Below are 18,898 nucleotides of genomic sequence, written 5' to 3' on the forward strand. Positions count from 1 at the left end.
CTTGTTGTATCTTACTCTCCTGTATTTTGTTCTCTTCCACCAGCTGATCTACATGATGGCTACTACATATAACTATGCTGTTTTGAAGTTTAAGAGTCGGGAAGATTGCTGCACTAAATTCTAAATTGTATAAGCCCAGTAAAGAGCTGCATTGCGTAGCTTGAAATACCACTGACACCCTAGGCTAAAAGTCTAGCTTTCTGAATTTTGTTACAGTAATTGTAAATAGCTTCAGTAAGCATCGTTTAGCTTATCAGATTAATAAAATGACTTCTTGTATATGAACTATGATGTGGACGAGATCTGGCTATTTTTTTTATGTTGAGAGGATTCAGTTACTGTAGGGGTGTTTATAAAGCATCCTTCTGAAAAGGGGATGTTTTCATTTCAAGTCTCCACTTGCTTTCTAACAGTCATCTCAAACAAATACTGGAAACAGTTCAGGGTCAGAATTATTAATTTATTCTTTAGCATGAAAGCCAAATACAAATACCCCCAAGCATACAATATATATAACGCAAAAGCAAAGGAATAAACAAGTAGTGCCAGTCTTTTTTGGCAGAGACCAGGTATTATGAATTAATATGCTTGTAGTTCCAAGTGATTCCATGGATGATGAAGTCAATTTTTTTCTCTTACTCCAAGTAATTGTCAAATCATGCTCTTTCTAGAAGAAAATATATCCTTGTCTTAGCTCTGCGTAAAACAATCACATTCTTTCTTTTGGACCCTGAACTAGTAAGAAATGGTATATAAATCGCTTCTGTTCTTGTGTGACTGCACTTTAGTAACTGATTTCTCAGTAGCCAGATCTCAAAAATGTAAGTATGACTGCACGGGAAGCAAAACCATGCATAGATCACAAGGAACTTTTTACACTGTTGGGGGAAAAAAAAGAGAAGTGAATCAGTGTTTTCAAATGTAGATGTTTTTGCATGAAGTATGGGGAAAAAGAAGTTGGCAAGAGACAAATGCACAAATTAGAAAGAAATCTACACAATAATTAAAAAAAGAGAACCGTTTGTTATGTAAAACTCTTCACCTGAGGTTGGACAATGGAAGTTTAAAATGTAGCTATAAAAATACAGGATTAAGACTTCTTAACCCGGAGATTGCATGCTTTTGCTTAGTTTTGGACTCATACTTTGATGTTTAATTTTTCAGTGTGTTAATGTAGCCTTGTTCGCGTAAATAAAACGGTTCACAGTTTCAGGTTTTTTCCATGGGGAGGGTGGAATTCTCATCTGCTTGTTGGGGGGAAAGAGATACCAGGCTCTGGCCTTGGATATGCATAAACACCACAACCTTAGAAAGCAGTTCTTCTGAGCACCTCATAGGTTACTGATTACGTATATTGCCACCTACAAAACTGTTTTCCTGCTTCCCCCCATTCTGCATTTTAATTGATCCGTATGACTCTGTAGCTCTTTTTAATATTGTTATACTAACTTTCTCTGAATTGTGAATAACCAACTGAATTATTAGCATGCCAAATTCTAGAGATCTTTGAAAATAGCCTCTGTGCTTGTTTTAATAACAGAATGCTTATTAACGTAGAATAACTTGGTTTTTTGGTTGTTATTTTAAAAAGCGTCTATTAATCTAACTACCAGCTTGCTTTGCCTCTTGACATGCTCACTCGCCATCATGCTCACCCTTCTCTTCCAGATCCACTTCCTCATGATACTGTCTTCTAACTGGGCCTACTTAAAGGATGCAAGCAAAATGCAGGCCTACCAAGATATCAAAGCAAAAGAAGAGCAGGAGCTTCAGGATATCCAGTCTCGGTCAAAAGAGCAACTCAATTCTTACACATAAATGTTTGCCACAGTAATTCAGCAGAAGAGTTCTGTAGCTCTGACAAATCAGCAAATAGCTGCTCTGCAGTACAGATGTGTGTCTACCAAACAAAATTAGAGACAAGTGCAAAAGCTTCACATTCCAGCTCCTGGAACACTTTAATAGGGAAATCTTCCCATGGGTAATCTTCCATCCTTTCATACAGAGAATGGAGGGTTTATTCCAGGCATTTTAAAAGGCAACACTTTACAAAAAGCGACCAAATGATTCTTCTTTGAGACTTTTGGTGTTTAACATTTGACTTGTTCTACAGCATCATGTCCTGCACCAAACGGTGGCAGGTGCTCCAAACCAGCAGGCAGGAGATCTGTGCAGACCTCAGGCACAGGCACGTGCACGGTGTGTCATTGAGTGTCTCCCAAACAAACCTGTAGCCACCTGGGATTCCTGGTGTAGGCTTCTGCTTACGTGAGGCGCAGCTGCAGCATCTCCCAAGTTGCAAGGAGGCTGTCTTGGAACGTGGGCCACAGGAGCAGCACTCCACCCTGGTGCCACACTTGTCCGTGATGAAGCCGTCACGTCCCTGTGCTTACCTGAGTGTCGAGCAGATGTCCCAAGTTCTAATCTTTTTATTAACTATTTAATGGAATGTAGACCCCTGGATCTGGATAATGATCCCCTTCTTTGAAAATAAATGTCAGCTTTGCCTTAATATTTATTTTCTATAAATGTCTTAGCATTTATATAGTGGCAGGAGACCATTATCCTACATTTTAAATAAGTGAAAAGTGTTACCTTATTAAAATGACACTGATTTGACTATTCCAAATGAGTGGATGAGAAAGTTTGCAGAGTTTTACACAAACAATAAAAATTACAGCCATAAAAAATAATACAGGATGTCCACCTTTTTCTATCTTGGTGCTTAGCAAATTTATAGTCAGTGCTTATGTGTTTTCCTTTTTACAAATTAATTAGCACACTAAGAAAACGTGGTGTTCAGAAAAAAAAACAAAAGAAAAACAAACAAACTGGTGCCATTTTAAAGTCATTACCCATAGAAGTCTGCCTTCTAATTAATGGTTTTTTTCAGAAGCATTCAGTGATATCTTGAGTATTAGTGATGGTATATTTGGTGTTTGTTCTATATGATATATATATATATATATAAATGTTGGGGGGGGAAGTAAAAATACATCATTCATTTGAAAAAATTAAATATTCAAGTCATACCCCTGCTAAGCTGATGTGTGGTTTGATAGTTCTGTTTGCTGAATATACATCAAAGGAAGCACAAATTCCTTCAAATCAGTACTATGAGAAAAGGTATTTTTTGGGGGTATTAACTTCAACTATAATTTTTTTGTTAAATATTGAAGTCTAATTTGACAGTTTCAAAAAAGGGGCAAAGTTGATTGATGTAGAGCAAATATGACAAAATAGCCTAGTGTATGTTCTTACCTGTTGCATGAAGGAGACATTTCTACAGCAATGCAGGTGATGTTCTAGCCCAGTGTTTGCATAAGGGTAATAATGGAGGCAGTGTCTTAAAGCCTAATTCTTTTCTAATTCAGTGTAGCTATTACTGGGAGTTTTTGAAGTTTTGTTTAAGTAGTCTAATATTTTTATGTAAAGAGCATTAAATTTTGCTATGTATAAATTTTTGTAACCTAACAGTGAATCAATATTTTCTATCAGTGCCAAGGGCTTCCTGTAGTTACATCCAAGTGTTAAAATAAATATTTGTAGATAATAGACAACACTTGTGTATGCTTATTTGAAAACAGACCTACAGCTACTCCATGGCAGTGCATCTCTAGGCTTTTTGTCTCTATCCGAAGTGAAACACGTTGTGTTCCCTAGTTCCCCGCTCCCTCCTGCAGGGAAGGGGATGCCCTGTAGGTGCAGGCTGCAGTGTGGTGAGGCAGCCAGTGTGTCTAGCATGAAGTAGTGGTAGTTGTTCCAGGCCAGCATAATGCAACAAGCACTACCCGTCCTGTTCCCGACACCGAACAGGAGGAGTCTCTCAGAAATTTTGTGAAGGCCAACGTGGCTGCAACAGCAAATTAAGCAGCATGTAAAATTAAGACTAGCCACCATCTCACATTTTAGCTTCATTTCAAAAAGCAAAGTTTGTATCTGTCACGGTTTTGGTACGTTGTGTTTCAACATCCAGTGAATTCAAGACAGAGCTTTGTTTTTTGCCCCTAAATTCTGTCAAACTTGGCTTCATGTTCTTGTAGTTAGATCAAGATGAGCAGCCTCAAATGCAGTGCAAGTTGTAATATATGCTGCCACCCAAAATTACTTCATTGATAAAAACTACTGTATTTTATACTGTAAATAAAGTTTAATGATCTTGCCTATAATCTACCTACAAAATACAAAGCTTAAATAAAGATGAGTTAAATAGCATTTTTATTTTAATCTCTCCGTTCTGGGCTGGTTAATACCAACAAGGTGATACATGAGATGGGCTGCTTTTGGAAGTGGTTGCTGCCCCTGCCACAGCAGTAGAATGGGCACGTTAGTTTGAGTCTGTCACACTCGACACTCTGAAACTGTGCAAGCCAAGTGTCTCCACGGGACACCTTTAAAGCAGGTGATGATGACTGAATGTTTTGTTACCTGCACACAGTTACTTTCACCCACACATTGCACCATTTAGAGGAGAAGGGGTTGGGAGGTGGGGGTTGTCAAAGTTTCCAGGAATTCAGTGCCAAAACAAATCTACCCAAACATCCTGATCAGTTTCTGTTCTCTGCTTTGTCCTTTCTGTAACCCCACCCAAGGGCTTCCTCCTGGATTAGTGGCACATCAGGACTCGCTATTTGAAGTCAATGACTGAAGTGATGAGACGGCTCAAAATCAGCTTTATTAATTTATAATTACACAGCCTGCAATGTTAGTGCTTAACATTTATTACAACTTTTTACAGGCAGAAAGCTGCTTTAACAACATCTTTCTTATCATAATAATTAAAATTAAAAAATCAGTAGCTATTGTTCACCAGAAGCTTTCATCCATGTCTCCATGAGAAATGTCTGCAACACTGTATTGATTAGAGAGAGAGAAAGTGGTATGAGTCCAAAGTAGTTCTTGTCTTAAATCTTAAATATTAATACTCATTTTAGAAAGAGAGTAAAGAGACTGCCTCTGCTGCAATTCTCTTGATGTTTCAGGGAACTAATGGCAATAAGACAGCCCTTAAGGGTGAGGATTTGGGCCTTCATTAACTGAAAGCCATTACCTATCTCTCAAAAAGCAGAACTATCTATCTGCTGCTTCTGTAGTGCTTACCCAGTGAAAACAACACTAGTGGTGCCACCACAGGAGCACCAGGGTAGGGTCTGCTGTGTTCAACAGCACTTTAAAGGCACACATAATAATGAATCATTACTACGGTTATGGTGAGCCTTTAGGGTTTTAGTTTTTTTAACTGCTCCACCTTTTTTGCTTATTTTCAATTCTACGTCATCAAATAAACTGAAAGACTTGATAGGAGGTTGTTTGATTTTTTTCCCTTTCGAGCAACTAAAACCTACATACCCTTACTTAGCAACGCCTAGAGAAAACCAGAGGAAGTGCCCGGGCTGTCGTAACTCAGTGCAGGCAGTCAGATCTTGGAAAAAACCATGTTAAAAGTCTGATGCTACTGATAAATCAAATCTAGAGTCAGTGCTAGTAACAGACTATGGGTAAGGTGCAGCACAGACAAACCTTCACACATGGGGTCATCACCCAAGAGGAATCCCTTATCAACTCACTGTGAAGGAATTTGGATGCTCCTCAGTTGCAGATAAAAAGTTGTAACTGCCACAGCTACTGAAACAGATCATTGAATGCACCTCCCAGATGCAAGTTAAGCACCACATAGTGCTCAATTTGCATGTGTAAGAATTGGAAGGATCTTCATTTTTCCAATATATTTGTTCTTGATTGCTAATTTATTTTGCTTTTTAAGGAGGCAAATGTCTCTTAAGTGTAACTCATATTGTAACTATTTATTAATTTGGAGTAATAATAATTAGTATTATTATGTAGTAATAGCAATTAATATTTAGGATTAATACGTAGTAGTAGAAATTATTAATACATGAGCCTCACCTGTCATCCTTTTCACTAGATAGAAGTCCCTCTGAATGTGATACTTCTCCTATTTCTTCTTTTTTTGAATCCTGGCAACCAAGAGAAAAAACACACTTTCTAAAACTGGTTCTTAAGTCAAAATGTAAGTGACTCTATTGATAGTATCTGTATTTTTAAAACACCTACCCTATGTCTACAAATACTACATTGAATCTAGAATAGTAACACTTTGGAAATTCAGATTGGGATCATGTGTGAACAAAGCATCCTGCATTTCTTTCACTTAAGTAATGTCCACTCATACCTCTTCTTTAATGTCAAATGTTCCATTTGGCCAGAATAAATTGTTAGTTGTGTTAGTGGAACACAAACTGACCTGTGTAGATTCAAACTGTATTTAAACACAAACTAAAAATTGAGGACATTTAAGTTGTAAAATCATAGAATATGCCGAGTTGAAAGGGACCCACAAGGATTATTGAGTCCAACTCCTGGCCCTACACAGGACCATCCCCAAGAGTCACACCATGTCCCTTAGAGTATCATCCAAACACTTCTTGAACTCTGTCAGGTTTGGTGCTGTGACCACTTCCCTGGGAAGCCTGTTCCAGTGCCCAACCACTCTCTGGGTGAAGAACCTTTTTCTAATATCCATCCTAAACCTCCCCTGACACAACTTCAGGCCATTCCCTTGGGTTCTGTCACTGGTCACCACAGAGAAGAGATCAGTGCCTGCCCCTCCTCTTCCCCTCACAAGGAAGTTGTGACTGCAATGAGGTCTCCCCTCAGTCTCCTCTTCTTCAGGTTGAACAGACCAAATGACCTCAGCCACTCCTCATACAGCTTCCCCTCAAGGCCCTTCACCATCTTCATTGCCCTCCTTTGGACACTCTCTAATAGCTTAATAGCTTTCATATATTGTGGTGCCTAAAACTGCCACAATATTCAGGTGAGGCTGCCCCAGTGCAGAGCAGGACAATCCCCTCCCTCGACCGGCTGGCGATGCTTTGCCTGATGCCTCCCAGGACAGGGTTGGCCCTCCTATTGTCCTAGTACCCAAAAAAACCAAACTAACAAACCCCCTGCCCAGAGAACACCAGCAACCCTTACAGAAGAAAGTTTTCAGTGTTATTTCTTTTGGATCATCACAGTTTCTCCAACACAAATCCAAACACTCTGCTCTGCAAGTTGTTACATAAGGTTTCTAAATGAAGAAAAAACTAAAATGCGAATATTGTTTTCGTTCTAAGCATGCCTACCAAGACACAAATTCAGTCAATAATATTTTTGGGACCATGTTTTGATGATAATCACCTTGTTTGACAGATCCTGCTCTCTGCTTTGCTGAATTATTCTCATGTATTTTTCTAATGGATTTGAAGGAGGATCCTTTACATGATCTTCAGCACCAGAACTGCTATTCACAGATTTTACTCCCTCCTTATCTTCTTTTTCTTCATCTATTGTCATCGAGTCCTGGATATACTTAAAGACACAAAAAAGCAAGATTAAATACTGAACAGAAAAATACCTTTATACCTTAATGCCTGCACTATGTGCAGGATTTCATGTTAACCTCAGTAGAACACATCTGTCTAAACAGCATTAAACTTATCACATGCCGTTCAAGATGAAATGTTAAGCTATTGCTTCCATTCAAAAAGTGATATTCAGGAAGTCCCACTCTAACCCTGTCTGGATGTCGGAGATGCTGTGGGGCCTGAGGTTGTGATGTGTGACAACTGCGTGTGAACTGAAGATGATGAGCAGGCACAGACATGCAAGTTTCCTGAAGGGCCTCATTTGCTGGTGCCAAGGGTTGTGTGAGCATGTCTTACCAGTACCAACCACTGCACTGAATCAAATTAACCAATTTAAGGCTGAGGAGAGGAAGATTAAATGGTCGGGAGCAAAAAATAAGTTTTACACAGGACCTAGAAATCCAGAACACTATTTAAACACAAGTTAATAAACACTATTTAAACAAGGAGTAATAAGCAGATGGACATTAACATGTTCTGGTGGTGTCCCACCTGCACTGGTCCAGACCAGAAAGACAGTGAATGTATAGCTTGTTCCAATTGCCTGGTGACAGTGGCCTTCCAAGTTTTGGCCATAAAACTGTAGTTTCCAGTTACATGAAGCATGGAAGGAAAAGCATCTGTTTCCAGTGAAAAAGTTACTTGGCATAAGGAGACATTCTAGTGAGACTCTAGTTGATCACACAGGTACATAAAATAACTTAGCCTCTGATACTTCCACTTCATAGAATAAAATCTATTTTTAAACAAGTGGCACACACAGCAATCCTAAAATGCAGGGCACTACAAAGCTCCATTACTTATTAAGTTACCATCTCTTTGTTAAGCTTTTCCACTTCTTCTTGCTCGCTTTCCAAAGCTTCCTGTTGTTCTCTCTCTCTCCTTTCTTCTCTTGCTTTCCTTTCTTCTAAGTTTTCCTCAGCTTCTCTGTTCTGTTCTTCAATCTGTCTTTGATCCAGCATCTCTGTGAAAAATTATTTCAACATCTGTCATCTGATTTATGTAGTTCAGTAATTGCTACAAGAGCATACAAATAAGTACCAGGCTCCTGTATAACATTAATAGTAAATGAAAAACAACTGGATATACTGTTTATACATACATCAAAATTATTCTTGGGTATTGGGTAATGTTTTTTCCCCTGTAAACATTTTCAGCCTGATATATGACTCACTAAGAGTTAAGCAGTAGAGCCGAAGTAGAGGCGAGAGAGTTGACAAGTCTATGACACTTCTCATTCCTCTCATGGGCACTCATTAAACCTTTGTTATCCCAAAGTCCATTTTACTATATTCTTCCATCTCTGCAATGTGGTTGGATACAATTCTTTATATTTATAAAGCAAAGTACTTAAAACCCCTTTGAAATTAATTGCGGGACACACTGCTGATGTGACCAGTGTATTTAAAGAGCAGTCTACATAGAACAGCATCAGATAGTAACAAGAGGGGCAAACTTAAGTACTGGGAATCATGAGATGCTAGAAAGGTCTTCTCTAAATAAAAATAATCATAATGCTTCCATGTAGAACAATTAGAAAAGCAGCATATGCTGACCTGAAATCATCCTCATCTACCCAAAGAATTAAAACAGCCTTGCGATAATAGTTCACCAACAAAGTCAAGAAAAAAGAAAAAAAATCCAGACAAGCAGTACATAAAATACTTTAAAACAAAACATTTCATGTCTTATTTCTATCAAGAGCAGAAATTTCTATCAGGAGCAGAAGTTATATGTAATAGTTATCCTAAAGAAAAAAAAATTCAAATCACCTCTGCAGAAGCTGGACAGGGGGGTGGGACAGGTGGCAAAATATTAAAATGAAATTTATCTAAAACTAGGGTGAAAAAAAGTCATCCTCATACAGAACAGCAAAAGAAAACACTCCTTCCTCTTTAGTATAACATTAGCACTTTTTGGAAAATTTTTCAATCACACCAGCATACACACCTACAGAATGTTAAATATTTGGCTTTTTGATTACACATTTGACATATAAAAAACATATTTTATTTTCTGTCTGAGCTGAGAACTCACTTAAATCCTGAAGTGAAGTGGCTGTTGCTGGCACAGGAGCTGTGACACAGTTTCCATTAACGATGTCCCCAGATGGAAGCAACGCATCACTTTCACACTCCTCTGGCACGTCCCCCTGATCTGGAGATGAAATTTGAACAATGGCTTCATTATTTTGTAATTGCAAAAGTGGAGCACAGTAATGGACACAAAGTGTGGGAATGGTTGAATTAGAACACATAAATATCAGCACTAATTGAGCATTTTCCCTTCAGCTTGACCATCTCCCTAAAGATTAAGAATTATCATAGGCATGATACAGAATTGTTAGTTTTGAAATTAGTTATTGCAACACATCTGTTTATAAAGTCAAAACAGAAGAAATATGCAACACAAACCCAAAATGCTTTAATTTCTTTTCATAATCAAGATACAGGTCACAGAAAAATTACTTAGCTCATCCTTTCTATGCATATAAGAACAATCTTTAATTACTGATCACACACTCTTTATTGTGAAGCTTGCCTTCTTCAGTGCACAGGATGGATGCTAACTCATATATTCTACATCATACTGTCTTCTCCCTGTGCAAAGTGGCTCTGAATTCACAAAACCACAATTACTGTCCTTTCACTGTGATCATTGCTATGATACTCAACTGCTTCTTACTTAATTGCAAAACATGCAGACTGCTACTATCTCAATTTTATGGGAGAAAGAAAAAAAGAGATTAAAAAAAAGTTAGATGTGGCCATTTTCTCTAGGTAGCCAACCTGAAATACACAGGACCATTCTCCCAAGCATTTAGTATAACACAGCACAGAAACCTTCTGTATCTCCATAGGTTTGGGGTAAAGTTTAGAAAACATCAATATTCCATCCTTGAAATACTATCGATGTCTCAAGCATTTTTCTTTTCTACATTATAATAAAACTGAAATATTTTGCACAAAGAAAAACGAGACAACCAAACTGATGGGCCTCTCTCTCAGAATGGTTTGAATTTCTGTAAATTAAAATTCTTTTAAAGGAACTATAGATGAAAGCATCACAGAAAAATTCTGCCAACCTGTCAGTCTAGCTAATTTAGTAGAGCATTTTCAGTTTCTTACAAAAGCAATGAAGTCCTACCAGCTTCAACCACGAAAATAAATTCTATTTTTTTTTCTGTTTTTTTTGGTAAGACCAAAATAATGGGCTATCACACTCAAACGAAAATGTATTCTGTTTAAATTATAAAGCTATCAATAACAGTATTTCCATATAAGGCACCAGTAAGCATCAAGTTATGTAATATTTAAATAGTCAAAAAATTCCTTTCACAGTCCCTGTAAAATATTATATCTAACTTCTAAATGTCTGCTAACCACATAAACAAACAAAAAGACCCAAATCAAAACCAGTGTAGTACAAAACATCTTTAAATTATCCTTCGGCAAAGGAAATAAAAAGGTAAGTTTCTTTGTACACTTTCACTCCCTTATGTAAGGGTGGACAGTGAGAAATGACTGTTCCCTTAAGATGAGTACGTCATTTACAAGCAATTTCTGCCAACAGAATCTGCCAATCTTTTCTTGCTAGAGTTCACTCACAGTAGGGTTAAAAGACCTCCATATTTTCTGGCATCTCCTTCACTTCATCGTTTTTAATACTCTTATCATCTTTTTCCTTCATTATATATTTTTCTGTATTTAATTCTTTGATTTTACATTCTTATCCCACCCCTCCCTGCAAGTCCTCCTGAGTTACCTCCTCCCCTCTTTAGCCAGTCTGATTTCCTCCTACATACTGAGACTGTCTTTTGATGCAGTCGGACCCAACTAAAGTACTGTTGATTGAAAATCATCAGCATACATGAACTCTCAGAACTATTGACTACCACACATCACTAAATGATACAGCAGTACCTGACTTGTGCACAGCATCTACTCAGTCCTAATTGCCAAAAAAATGCCAGTCTGTTGTCATATGTAATAAAACAGAAGTGAAATATGTAATGTATTCCCCAAAGCCTCTCATACAAAATTAAACAAATAAATCTAAATCTAATTAAAATGTGAGATGAGTAGAAATCATTAATGGCTATGGGCTTGGTTCACATTCAACTAATGCACTTAAATCTTATAAAAAGGAAATTAAATGAGATAAAAAAATATAACTGAGTACTGAGTAAAGCTTCACAGAGAAATGTACAGATGAGGCATCAGCTTCTGCTACTCACTATCACTAACTAAACACTATCAGCACATTTGCTGTTGAAATAAACATTATCTTTTTTGGTTGGTTCATTTTAAAATACTGAAAGTCGTGTTCTCACAGGTCCAGGAGAGCAAGCAAGGGCATCACTCCACTTTCCATATGACCTAACCACAACCAAAAGAATAAACCAGTCTGGGACGAAGGAAAACACACCAGTTAGAATGACTGGTTTCAAAGAAAATATCCCTAACTCTCCCACAGAGCAATCACAACCTCTTCACCAATTATGAGTTTAATCATACCACACACTGCCACATCTCCACCAGTCTCAAGACATCACAGACCTAACAAAATCTGGAAATGGAAAACACATTTAGGTTGCTGTTTGCATCTTTCTCATTGATGACTTCATTTACTTTAAACCCACAGTTTCTGGGAGATCAAGCTGCTTAGGCCAAACATTAGGATGCCACTCAAATGCGGAAAAACTAGGAAATAAAGCCAGTAACTGTGCTTCTGTTTCTCTCCGTATGCAAATGGCTATAAAGTGCATTAAGTTTTATTATCCTCCTCTTTCTAAAGTACCTTAGTTACATCAAAGATTTTTGAAAACTGACTCTACATCATATAGAGACAAGGAAACATTTTATAGCATGCAATCCACAGAGAGCAGAAATGCAAATAAATAAAATGCTGACCTCATAGAAAAAAAAGGATAAAATTCAGGTTTCAGTAACTGAACCACATGTTCCAAAACTACTCAGAGATGCTGATTAATGACAGCATAATTGTGAGAGCTCTTCACATATTTACACACAGTGTAAACCAAATTCTAATTCATAATACTATTTTAAGCCTCAGTTACTGAAGGAAAAGTCAAGAGCATATCCAATGGCTGCTGAAACTTATCTTCAGAATCACAATCTAGTAATACTTTTTTTGATATTGGTCTATGGTGAACACTCCCTGGAGTTCTACTTTATGCAGTAAATATAATAAAGCCTCAATGTAGTTGATATACTAGTACACTTTTCTGTTTAAAAAAAAATAAAAATAATCCTGCACAATTTTAAAACATTCTAAAACAACTGTCCAACCTACAGCGTTAAGCAGAACAAGGTTATGAAAGATTTCTGAACAAAAAGAATGTTACAAATTTCAGAACCAACTCGACTTCAGTGTCTAGTTATTACTACATATCTTTATCAAAAAATGCAAAAATGAAGAAAATTAATCCTTTATCATCTGAGATAATTGTTTTTCTTATTTCCAAAATCAGTCAGAAATTTTTCTCTCCAACTATGGTCTTAAAACTATGAAGACAATTGTCCTAAAGCTGTTAAGCCTCAAGGTGTTAAACTGTCTGAAATGCACTAAAACTTACCTTCAAGAGAATAAATGTGTTCTTCAAGGTCCTCGTACGTTAGTTTCTTAGGTTTGTGGATATCACTGAGATCTTGTTTATCTGTTTGTTGACTCTGAAGTCTGAAAGAATAAGGAAGAACATAAATAACTTAATAAATATAAATGCTGAACTTTGAAAAAAATAGCAATCTGAGATTTACTCACATGCTAAGCAACAGACTAAACCAAACCTAAAATCCATGCAACTGAAACACTGGAACTTTCTGACTCAGGGTATTGAACTCCATTCTCTAACTTTTACCAAAAGTCAACTCCATATCTCTGATAGTCATCTCCCTGCAGCCTTTCCCCAAGGCCTTTATATGACATCAAGTCATTACATTAAACCAAAATACACTATCAAAAGGAGTACAAATGAGTAAGAAAAAACAACAAAAAAGGAGAAATACAATGAACTGTGACACTTAGTCAACTGAAATTAAGAAATTTGCCTTTTTAAGCTCTGTGTTACAGTTTAATTCCCATTTTGGTATCATCTGAACAGATGTGTTTGAAATGTATTAGGATTAGATGTCTGGCAAAACATAGACACAGGGGTGAAAAAATCTGGGTGCTATGACAAATGGGGTTAGTGCCCTCATTCTAAATCCCCGTTTATCTCATCAGAAAGACAATATGAAAGAACAATGTCTCCCACGTGACCCTGCCACTAAAGTCTGACCAGAACCAGAATGGCAAAAGGAGTGCAGGTCACTAATGAAATTCAGCAGCAGTGCTTCATAAAGGAGCTTACTTCACACCAGCTGGTGCTCTTCATCACAGCCTAAATATATTTGTGCTTACAATTTCTAAGAAATTCAGGTCTTCCACAGGGCAAGAGTGGAGAACAAACAAAACATACTCCCATAATGAGATTTGTTCATTAAAAAAAATGTAAATCTGGGCACAAACCAATAAATTTGTATTGTCAGAAAGATAGTTTAGTGTCAGTGGGGAAAAACACCCTGTAAATTAAATAGGACAGAGTAAACGGAAGTTCAAGTTTTTGGAAGTCTATTTCATGTTTTGAGTCTTTCCTTCCCAAAAATGGTTAAGCGTTAAATAATTCTTAAGGATGCAAGTTTCAAGGACATGCATGCCACTTTCTTCAGTACTGTGTCCTGCAACACTACTAGAAAGACAGAACCCCCTGCCTCAGTAACAACCCTCAATCAGTTTCTTTAGGCCTAAACAAACAAACAAACAAAAATTTAGACAATAATCTGCCTTATCACTCCAGTCTTCCTGTCTGTGTTTATTGGCTTTCTTCATACCACTCATATCTTGGAACGTAAATAAACAAGGAGCTTCTGTGGTCACAGAAGCAATTGTTCTTCCTCACTGACATAGGTCGGACTTCTAACAGCTTACTGGTGTTACAGGATATTTTCTTTTCAAAGAAGTTCCCATTGCCACTTAAAATCTACACGTCATAAACTAATCCCACAGTACACATCAATAATGTGGTATTTGCCTAATAATGAGAGTAAATAACTGGAAAAGCCCACACAAGCATTTCTCAAATATTTCACGTAACAGAAAACAGTCCAAGGCACAAGACATTAAAAAAAATATGCAACAAAAGAATGTTGCATTTAAGAAAGTCTTGGGAAAGCATCAAGTCCAAGACAACTACTGGGACCTTATACCCTTGCTTTGTCATAAGAAACCCAAGAAAACAACTGCAACCCATAGCTGCCTGCCCAGACCTGGGTCTGTTCTCTGCAAAACAACTTGCTCATACTGTTCACTCTTCAAGCAGGATGGACTCTGCAACATCCTTCAAAGCATCGTCCCTCACAGGATTAGAGCATTTTCCCATATCACCTTCACAAGCAGGTTAACATTCAACCTTCACTTTTTAAGGTCTGTCACAGAAATAAAGGAAATCTCTGACATATGATAGAAAAGGTGAATGAGTAGGGAAAGAAGAGACAGCCTTAAAGGAACACTTAGGAAAGTAACCTCACAGTCCCTAAAAATCCCAACAGCTCATTTTCAAGGCCAAGAACATACAGGCTCTCTGAAAATTCTAACCACATAAGAGAGCCTCTCTACATTAAATGGATCCTGAGGCCTTGATAACAACAAAATAAGAAAGCCCTTCGAATGCCTCCTACAGCTGCCCCACGACAAGCTGTCTTTCTTCACCCATCAAATCAGGAATGATGGCTAGCAAGTTAAGGCCAATTCCACGGTCTCTTCTTAGGAAAAAAACATTACAAGTTAAATACTTCTAATAGAAGCTTTTTCTGAAAATACATATTCAGGACTCTCAGTTTTGGAGAGTGGAGGCAACAGTGGCCATTAAGAATAGAACTTTACATATGGAAACAGGAGAAACACAGAAGAAAGACAAGTCATTTTTATGCAAATCTTTAATTTTGTCAAGTTATTTATTTACCTAAATAAGATTTAAAAAAAAAAAAAAAACAACAAAGAAAAAGAGAAAAGTTGTGCTACCCATCCCATTCCCACATGCAAAGGAGACTGGAGGATCCTATTTTGAAAACAGGCACATGAACAAGGTCTTCAGAGAGAAAAAAAATTAATAAAGTTAGCATTACAGCTCATTAATGAATGAAATGAGAATGTACAATTGCCTTCATTTAAATTCCCAAACAGGCAGCACAAATTCAAATGCTTCAATCAGCAAAAGCTCATCAGTCAGGTCACAGACGCAAAAAATAGACACAATTAAAGAGATATTGCTTTGCTCAAAGCAAACCAAAGCTTGTTTTTTTATAACTAAGTTCCTCTTGAGGTATGATATTCAAAAATGGAAATCCTTATCCACCTTTAAAAAAGTTTTCACTTATAAAATTAATGGTTTGCTTGATTTGTAAAAGCAGCTATCACTGTGAACAATTAGATAAACACTTCTTTAAATAGCAGGTTAAAAATGTTGCTTTGTAAACAATGTTACCTGATTTTCTGGGCATGACTGGATGGTGAGGAAGGAACAGACTCAGAAGATGAAAGCAGATATGGCTTTGAAATAGGAGAAAGCACTTGGTCAACACTCCGCTGTGAAGAGGTAAGGGATGAGCTCTTGATGTCTGCAGAATAAAAATCCCACAATTTATATTAGTTATTTGTCCTACCGCTTCTCAGACAAGGCTGATTGTACAACACATGCATTACTGAATTGCGCAGGTACGACTACTCAAGGGCAACTAACAATCAGATCTTAACATGAACTTTCTTGTACTGGTTATTTCTCTTCTTCCTTTACCTCTCCTGTGTGGGAATTCTCCTCCACAACCCTTCTCCATCATCATATTGTTACTCCTCACAAAGTCGATCATTCTCATCACCCCATAGTATGACCATGTTCACCACAAACTGAAGCCCAACAGCAAATAACTTCTCCTATGCTGGGCACTCGAGGAAGCACTCACAGACCTGGATTTCAAGCTGTGCTTACTAACCAGCAAAAGACAATGCTTGAGGTCTCCCAAAGGCTATTCTTCATTATCAAATTTAACCTACAGGTTTCACTTTCTACAGATTGGTGAAAGTGGGCAACAAAGAAAAGAAGAAAATACTTTAAGATTCTATCCTTTTATCAACAGCTGTGAAGTTATTGCAGAAAGAAACATAGTATGACTAGAAGCCTTGAGTTTTCTAAGAAACCAAGGTAAAAAACAAAACTGCATTAAGAAGGCTTTTAATAAAACTTGTGAAGCCCAGCACTTCAGTTAAGTTTTGCTTTGCAATTCTAATTTTCCTTTCCTGTGTAGTTGCACAGGTCTTTCATTACTAAACTACAATCTACTAATTTTCCCACAAGATATGGTATTCACTAAATAAGCAGGAACTGTTGTTTTTCTTCTCTTTTATTGATCAAAGAGTCAGTGTTTATTTTGTTCAAGGGATAGATAAAAAGCCACTATTAACACTTCCACACCTGAAGTTCTTTCAGATGGTCATACAGAAGTGCTACCTGTTCATGGTGCACATCACATTGCAAAAGTCAAGATGCTTCAGACAAACAGTTGCCCATGGATTTTTATCTCCAGGCAGCCCCTAGGCCCACACAACACAGTTGAACACCCTCTAAGGAAGATGCACACTAATAGAATGACACTAATAGCAGACACATTGTACTCATGTACTGGCAGTACCTGTTTGTGGTGGGAACCCCTCAGCTCACCCACGTCCAATCTTCTTTATAAAATAACTTGTCAAATTTTCACATGCAGAACAAATGGACAAGAACAGCACATAGTACTTACCACATGCACCTCCCTGCCATAATACATCCTGTATGTTGAGACACAGGTGACACACAAGTCACCTCATACAGTAACTTACTACAACCTACTACTATTTAGAAATTATCTAGGATTGACTTTACTGATTTTCTACTAAAAGACAAATAGCTGAGATCTTTGGCTCACAGCATGCTGTCTGCAAGACTCATCAACCTTGCCCTTTTTCATCAGAAGGTATAAAGCTTGGTCAAGTAACAATCAAGGTGAAAAGCACTGATCACGTAATAGGAAGCATGGGTCAGTTGGAAATCCAAACTTCCTTCTCAGTAACTGTTTCCTGGTCCATGTTACTGCCTGCTAGAGACAGTAAGCATGAGAAAGTAGAAAAGGATCCTGCCCTACTTCTAGTTGCTTTTAAAGAAATGGGCTTACTCCTTCCCAGCAGAAAGTCAAAGTTGAAATATGTCCAATGTGGGCTTGGGAAGGAAAACAGTCAAATGCATGAGCTAATTTAAAGGAAGAGAAAAAAACCGCATAATCCTTCCACTGGCAGTTAATTTAGTAAAACAACTGTTAGATCTGCCAACTGCAAGTATTGTAGAGGAGGACATGCTTCTTGCTTTTATTCTCCAAAGATAGGTGCTGACAGCTGAGCTGCACTTAACCTCACTTAAAGCAAAAACAAATCTCAGACTCACATGCATGGTATCTTTTATTACCTCTTTAAATTTACCCTCAGTTGTTCAGACTGGTTATTTTCAACAGCACTGCAAAGCTCCACAGAAGGTGTCCAGAATGACTTACAGTTTTCTAGCAAAACCACATCTGGTGTTTCAGCCATCTCTAGCATAAAAAGATAACATATATACCAGTATAAAAGCACTCAGAAGACTCTTGAAAGAGAGGTGACATACCTGTGGGGAAGCAATCTAACTGGAAGCAGACAAATCATGCTAACAGTGCACTACCACTGAAGCTCCTGTGCTTACTGGGGCACATACCAGCTGCAGCCTGGTTTCCTACACTACATATCACTCAATTTCTGTAACTCCTAAATCAGGTAATGCACTCTTATCCCTCTCCAGAGCCAGTCAGTCTTGTGCATTAATAAAAGAACTGATCCACTGGGAAAAAAGAGATCTGCCATCCTGTAACTAGCCATGAAAAAGTACAAAGACAGGAAGGATTGCTAAGGTTATGCACACAACTAGCTTTAACATTTCCTAATTTTTCAACAAAACCCTCGTGTTATGAACGACTTTGTGTGTGTGTAGTATTAAACAAGTAGTCTGAGGATATTTTATATAGAAGTTGACAGAGAGAACTTAAAACATGAAAGACTGCTTTGGAAGTTAAAGTTTCAAATACGTTTTCAGTAACAGAGCATGATACTCTACATGCAGAAACACAGGGACAGCCACAATCAATCAGTGTTTGTAACCTGTTTTTAACAGTGCCTGTTAATAACAAACTAAACTAAAATTGGAAAGGATAATACCCACCCAAACTTTCCTCAATTGAGACTTTTTTGGATCCTCCTGACAGAGAAGTTTTGTTTCTGCATCTGCAGTTGTTGCCACAAGAGCAATAAATTACACAACTTACGGAATGAAAAAGCACTTCATTCTTTCC

General features: G+C 37.5%; 2 protein-coding genes across 7 annotated transcripts in view; one reads left to right on the forward strand and one right to left on the reverse strand.

Annotated features, from left to right (window-relative positions):
• Positions 1-4,215, forward strand: part of GPM6B (glycoprotein M6B) — a 108,570-nt gene extending 104,355 nt beyond the window's left edge. For 4 of the 5 annotated variants that reach the window (XM_029964797.1, XM_008926827.4, XM_018084021.3 and 1 more), the window contains one exon: positions 1,669-4,215. In XM_029964797.1, the coding sequence (XP_029820657.1) occupies positions 1,669-1,818 (150 nt within the window). In that variant the 3' untranslated portion in view covers positions 1,819-4,215. Of the gene's footprint in view, positions 1-43 lie in introns of all 5 variants that reach the window. The other variant, XM_008926828.4, reaches the window with a different exon arrangement.
• Positions 4,216-4,645: 430 nt separating this feature from the next.
• OFD1 (OFD1 centriole and centriolar satellite protein) overlaps positions 4,646-18,898 on the reverse strand; it is a 30,200-nt gene continuing 15,947 nt past the window's right edge. For both annotated transcript variants that reach the window (XM_018084018.2, XM_018084019.2), the window contains 7 exons: positions 15,976-16,108; positions 13,030-13,130; positions 9,468-9,587; positions 8,243-8,394; positions 7,204-7,374; positions 5,908-5,978; positions 4,646-4,852 (listed from right to left, as the gene is read on the reverse strand). In XM_018084018.2, the coding sequence (XP_017939507.1) occupies positions 4,807-4,852; positions 5,908-5,978; positions 7,204-7,374; positions 8,243-8,394; positions 9,468-9,587; positions 13,030-13,130; positions 15,976-16,108 (794 nt within the window). In that variant the 3' untranslated portion in view covers positions 4,646-4,806. The remainder of the gene's footprint in view (positions 4,853-5,907; positions 5,979-7,203; positions 7,375-8,242; positions 8,395-9,467; positions 9,588-13,029; positions 13,131-15,975; positions 16,109-18,898) is intronic.

The sequence above is a fragment of the Manacus vitellinus genome, unplaced genomic scaffold (genome assembly GCF_001715985.3).
Source record: "Manacus vitellinus isolate BGI_N305 unplaced genomic scaffold, ASM171598v3 scaffold_7_pilon, whole genome shotgun sequence".
Classification (NCBI taxonomy): domain Eukaryota; kingdom Metazoa; phylum Chordata; class Aves; order Passeriformes; family Pipridae; genus Manacus; species Manacus vitellinus.